Here is a 6,187-nt window from a genome sequence, read left to right on the forward strand (position 1 = left end):
ACTAGGACTGCTAGTCATTATTACCTGTGTGATATATTCTCCTTCCTTCCTGGATTCCCTTGTGCACTCTGGAAAGACCTGTAAGAAGAAAGACAAAGTTTCAATTCGGAGGACCTGTAACCATTTCTAAATGTTATTTTTAAGTGATAAACCATTGCCCTGCTGTGATTTTGAGGCATTTCTGTGCACTACACAGGAATGAACAACCATGACCCGCGGATGCAGAAAGGCCCAGCGTTTAGCTTCGGCACACGTCATCATGGCTTACAGGCCAACTCTTCCCCAGGTCCTGGTTACCTTGTTCCCTCCAACATCACCAGGGTGGGTCGGGATGGAACCCCTGCGTACTCTGTCTATGGCCGACCCAAGGATATTCAGCCCTTCCAGACTCCTGGCCCAGGTCTTTTACACAACAAAAACACAAGCTTTGTAGCTGTGCTGAAATGTAGTACTTGGCAGAACAGAGTAAAGTTAAGCTGGCTTTTGGTTATTCTTTCAGGAAGTTACTCCCCTGAAAATGCAGCAAAGACCACCTATTACTTGGCCCCTGCGTTCTCTCTGTCTGCAAGGACTAAACTGTTCCGTAATGATCAAACACCAGGTAGATTCCCACAGATCTACACAGCAACACTACTGGAACAGGTCCATTTCCTGTGACTTTCATGCATTATCTTGTCTCCAGGTCCAGCTGCGTACATGCTTCCCCCAGTATTGGGGCCAAGAGTTGTGAATAAAGCATCTGCCCCAAACGTCTCCTTCGGTGGTCGTAGTGCTATCGGCAGCTTCCATGAAGATCTACGGAAGGTGTGGACGCCTCATTTTACAGTATTTACCTCTTTGTATGTACTTTGCAAAGATGTTTGTTTTCTCAGACTCCAGGCCCAGGGACCTACCAAGTGGTGGATTCATGCGTGTACAAACACAAGGCCCCTCTGTACAGCATCACCGGACGCAACTTCACGCCTGGAGACATTACAAAGAAACCCGGACCTGGATCCCACCATCCAGAAAGGGTCTGTACCTTTACATTTAGTATCCAAAGCGACTTACAATAGAAGCAATTAAACAAACAAAGGAGCAATAGGATGTAAGTGCTGTAACAAGTTTAAGTTAATGGTTATTCGGCAAGAATGCATTAAATTGATCAAAAGTGAGAAGTGGAGACATTAATGGTGTTACAAATGACATCTATTTCCAATAAAAGTTTAACATTGATAATAAGAAATGTTTCTTGAGCACCAAATCGGCATATTAGAATGATTTCTGAAGGATCACGTGACGCTGAAGACTGGAGTAATGATGCTGAAAATTTAGCTTTGCATCACAGGAATATGTAACATTTTAAAATATATTACTATAACTTTTATTTATTTATTTTTTTAAGTTGTATTTTTGGTCAAATGCAGCTTTGGGGAGCATAGGAGACTACAAAAACATAATAATAAAAAAAAAACCACTTCCCAACACCAAACTTGGGAACTGTAGTTTTTAGCTTTGCAATGCTGTCTACTGAAACTACTGTTAAAATAACGAGAACTAGTATACTAAAATGATTCCGATTGTTTCTCTCCACAGGTTACTTTCACAGGAACCAAAGCTCCCAGCTATTCCTTTGGAATTCGTCACTCGGAGTACATCGCTCCCATAATTGTGGATGGGGCTGATTAAACGGGTCAATGCTGTCCTAGTGAATTCTGTTAAACAAGCTACAGTCTCCCATATCAGGTCTTAATATTGCTAAAACATAACTTGAATTTAATAGTGTTTCAGTAAAAAAGGCTCCAAGATGCATATTTGTGCTGTTGCCACAATATGAGAAATAAGCTCCATTCCAAAACCAAGATAACCAAGTCTACCTAGACTAGCGTTTTAACAGACACAATCTACTAGTGCTGGGTCTGACTCCACCTTATCGAGTCGGAGTTTATTCCAAATCCTTAACCAAGTTCGAGTCCATGTTCGGCCATAATTGCAGTTGGAGTCCAAATACCCCAACTCTACAATCCATACACGGAGGTTATTCCCAAAAAATAAAATAGAATTGGCAGCCATTAAAAACTAGTTATACAATATATAAATTCTCTTACGTTTACCAAGGCTGCATCCATTTGATCAAAAATACGGTAAAAACAGTAATGTTGTGAAAATATTATTACAATAAGTGTTCTGTTTTAATATATTTTAAAATGTGATTTATTTCTGTGATGGCAAAGCTGAATTTTTGCATGTCTGGTCACTAAGTTTTGGAATGGCATAGAATTGACAAACAGCACTGATGATTACTGTGTAAATCAAGAAAGAAAGTAAATCTTTGAATCAAAATACTTTATTGTTGTCATTTTATTATTGTTACTTTGCACTTCAGTCATACAACAGCATCTGAAAATTTAAGCTTGGCTCAAACCAAAGCAGACAATTCAGGAACAATATTTACATTGATAGTGCAGTAGTTCATTATTACGTTCTATTTTTAGTCTTTCTATAGAAGTGTTTTTCTGGTTCATGCCATAATACATTTATTGAGTCTTTCTTAATAAAATACACTTTCTCTGGAAAAACTTATACTTATCTTACTTCAAACAATATAGTTTGTCAGGTAAATCTTTTAAGCATTCTTTACTCAAACACAACAATGATTCTGGTTTATTTTTTGTGGCGTAAGTGGATTGAACATTTGTAGTCAAGCAGTAACTTTTTACTGCAGTACTGTACTTGCTACTGTCTCCTTAGGATGATTTTATATTGCTGTATTATTGATATCATAGTTAACCTATCAGTTTAACTTCACCAGCTTAAAAGTGGTATTGGCTCTAAATGTGTGTTTCCACAGTTGTCTTTATCGGTATGATCCTCATTGGATGTTGCATACAGTGACTATAAAAGTAAGGGAACACTCTCTCAGTGAACGTGTGTTTAAACACATGCAGGCCGATATTACGAGCTGAGTCAGTGAATGTGACTTTGCCCTTGTCCCAGTCCAGCTGCACCCTGATCCTCTGAATTCTCTGGGTGACCCGTAGAAGGGTGAGGATCTCTGGAGAATAGCCTTTCCCATATTTACCGTTGCAGAAGCCCACATACCACAAGCCCGTTTTGGAGGGGGTCTGTCTGTGTTTGTACGCGGACTCTGTGATCACTCCCACGGCCCAGGCTGTGCTGTCGCCCACCTCGATGTCCCAGCAGTGAGTCCCCGAGTTAAAGCCCTCAGAACCTAGAATGCTTGTGTAGCCGTCGAATCTCTCTGGGTTTGCTGGAAGCTGTTGGAAGTGCTCGTCAGTGTAAGTTATACTGGTCAGATCATCCGACACGTTCAGATAAGGATGGGCGGTGTTGGAGTCAAAGGTTACTGGGGCTGGAGAGAAAGAGATTACTTTTAAGACACACACACACACAATGCATTTTGCTTTGTAAAATGCGAGAAGCTGGCAGTGGAGTGGGGGAAAAAACGCAAAGTCTCGACAAACTTTTTTTTTTTTTTTTTGAATTTTAACCATTTTTAGAACTATGGAAGCCCATTTCCACCATGGAATAAAAAAATAAGGTAATTGCGACTTTTTATTTGTGACTATTCTGACCTCCTTTCTCTCTTTCTTTTTCTCTTTGCGATAAACTCAGAATAAACTCCCAATTCTAAGTAAAGTCAAATCTTGTAATTCTGACTTTTTCTTCTCAGACTTGCAAGATTATAAGTTTATATCCTGACTTTTTTTCCCCTCAGAATTCTGAGTTTACATCTCACAATTCTGACTATTTTCCTCTGAATTCTAAATGTACGTCTCAGTTCTGGCCATCAATAAAAAAATTTAAAAAGGTAATTTTGCCCTTTTCACATTTTTGACTTTTTTTTCTTGCAATTGAGTCTTCGCCAGAGTTTGACAGGTGATCTGACCAATCATAACGCCAAATCTGCCATTTTGTCCAACAAACAAAGCCAGACAGTAGATACATGTCAGTGGACTTGAACTTGAAAAATGGTGTGCATTGATGCCATGGTTGAAACAAAATCCCTTCAGATGTTCGTTCATGTTTATTTCGTGCTATAACTAGTAAAGAGGAAGATCGGTTCACGTGCCGCTTCAACTGAGGTGCTACTGCGATCTGTCACAACACATTAAAGAGCCACAAAATGCTATTGTTTGAATTTCTTAAAAAAAATGTACAATTTGAAAGCAGAAATTTTTCACACCAAAAGTAACCTGCTGTGTCTTGTCTGTCAGTTCTTTGCTCCACGATATATTTTTCACTGCGTGAGAACATCATGTGTGGTGTGAGAGTGCCATGGCTTGTCGGACTTAACAACAGTAACTAAGGGGCAAGTTTATGTCTTACAATACTGACTTTTTTTCTCAGAATTCAGAGTTTATATCTCGCATTCTGATTCCACGTCTGCAGTTTTTCAAAGCAAAAACACATTCTGCATCTCTGTGTGAATGGCTAATAGCACAGATGATTATTTGATCTGCACAGTACTCACTGTATCGGACGTTGGCTTGTAGTTTCTTGGATACGTCAAAGGTTACGTTACCCACATGTTTTGCTACATTGATGAGCATTCCTGAAGGTCTGGTCTGATCCCGCAGTGTACACTTTGTTCTGAAACAACATTTAATAGTCAATACTGATATGGGTTTGGTTTCACCAGAAGTTTGAGGGGGAAAAAAATCTTACCTTTCAGTTGTAGCCTTGACGTTCTAGAAATAATGTAGATAAAAACAAAGATTAATCTATATTATGTGATCAGAAAATCTACTAAAACTGCATTTATTTGACCAAAAATACAATAAAACAGTAATATTATGAAATACTATTACAATTCAAAATAACTGTTTTCTATTTGAATACATTTTCAAAGGTAATCGTGCACGTGATGCTTTAGAAATCATTTTAATATGCTGATTTGCTGCTCAAGAAACAATACTTATCATCAATGTTGAAAAAGCCAAGTGCTTCTTACCACAAGAAATGTGAAGTCATTCCTTCTCAGTTGATCTTCGATAGACTCAATAATGTGTGAGAGAGATAACATCCCTGATCTAATCTCCTCAATCTTCTTCTTAATTATCTCACTCTTCTGCTCCTCTTCTTTCTTCAGCGCAGTCGTCCTGGCTGCCTCTTCAGTTTCTAGAAACTGGTGAAGCTTGTCAAACGCCTCTTTAATTTGGGTCTCGGTGTGTTGGCTCTGCTTCTAAGCACAAAATATCAGCAAATTCAGGCTGCAATATCCATACGATAGTTAAACTGTTTTAATGTTGAAATATCCTCCCGGTACTCACTTTAATATACTCTGCTGTTTCATCCCAGGACTGTTTAATTCGTTCGTAGACTCTGAGTTTCTCCAGAAAGGCCTTTAGTTTCAGCTGGAGCTCTTGCTAACAAATGTTAGAAAGAGATGTGAGACAAATAAAGTTGGGGCAAGTTGTCACTTTTTTATTTTTATTTTAAAAAATTTTTTAAACTAAAATCTAGGTTAAACTAGGCTGTTTCAGGGTAGGGATATTTGTAATATTGGACATATAGAATATTTGTTATTTTTTATTATTTATATACTATTATCATATATAAATACTATTACCACTATTACCATTACTATTTTTTATTAACTTTTATGTTCAGTTTTAATAAAAAAAAATTGTGCTTTTGTAATTTTTATTAGTATTTTAAAAAATATTTCTATATAACACACACACACATATATGTAATTTGTTTTATTTTTGTGCTCACTTCAGCCTATGATGCTCAGATGTTTTAGCATGATGATTGTTGATGATGAGTTGTTTGTTACAAACCATATCCAAAAAGGATCAGCAGTGTCCAGCTTATATTTGACTTATCAGCGTAGTTCCCACGAAACTTTGTTTTTGTGAGTTTGAGATGTGTGTCATATAAGGGCCATTAGTGTGCTAAGACCTGTTTGACAAGACAGCTATCATATCTCACCCATTTCTAGTCCATTAAATCTGACACCAACAATCAGTGAAACCGCAAGCCGGTCATTTCAACCAAGCAATTGACTGTTAAAAACTGTGTTTCCATACCATCTGACACTCTGAGCTCTTACCCTGAGTTCCTGTGACGCGTCTGCTGTTGAACGGATGTGGTGGTTCTTATGCGATTTGGCATTTCTGCATTTCCCACAAACTAGTTCTTGATCTTCAGTGCAGAAGAAAGTAAGAGGTTCCCCATGAAG

The 6,187-nt window shown here is 38.1% G+C and overlaps 2 protein-coding genes across 3 annotated transcripts in view; one reads left to right on the forward strand and one right to left on the reverse strand.

The window, feature by feature from the left end:
* The first annotated feature begins 2 nt into the window (after positions 1-2).
* Positions 3-2,072, forward strand: LOC107735716 (outer dense fiber protein 3-B-like). 2 transcript variants are annotated; one of them, XM_016547311.1, is made up of 6 exons: positions 3-80; positions 197-400; positions 500-601; positions 683-804; positions 857-1,013; positions 1,576-2,072. In XM_016547311.1, the coding sequence occupies exons 2-6, from the start codon at positions 199-201 to the stop codon at positions 1,662-1,664; spliced, it is 672 nt and encodes a 223-aa protein (XP_016402797.1). In that variant the 5' UTR covers positions 3-80; positions 197-198; the 3' UTR covers positions 1,665-2,072. The 2 variants fall into 2 exon arrangements, with proteins under 2 accessions (XP_016402797.1, XP_016402803.1); XM_016547317.1 differs by having other exon boundaries at positions 873-1,013; positions 1,576-2,071.
* A 665-nt stretch (positions 2,073-2,737) lies between these two features.
* trim35-30 (tripartite motif containing 35-30) overlaps positions 2,738-6,187 on the reverse strand; it is an 8,323-nt gene continuing 4,873 nt past the window's right edge. The window contains exon 6 of the mRNA XM_016547723.1: positions 2,738-3,352. Coding sequence (XP_016403209.1) covers positions 2,811-3,352 — 542 coding nt within the window. The 3' untranslated portion in view covers positions 2,738-2,810. The remainder of the gene's footprint in view (positions 3,353-6,187) is intronic.

The sequence above is a fragment of the Sinocyclocheilus rhinocerous genome, unplaced genomic scaffold (genome assembly GCF_001515625.1).
Source record: "Sinocyclocheilus rhinocerous isolate Xijiao unplaced genomic scaffold, SAMN03320098_v1.1 scaffold942, whole genome shotgun sequence".
NCBI lineage: Eukaryota > Metazoa > Chordata > Actinopteri > Cypriniformes > Cyprinidae > Sinocyclocheilus > Sinocyclocheilus rhinocerous.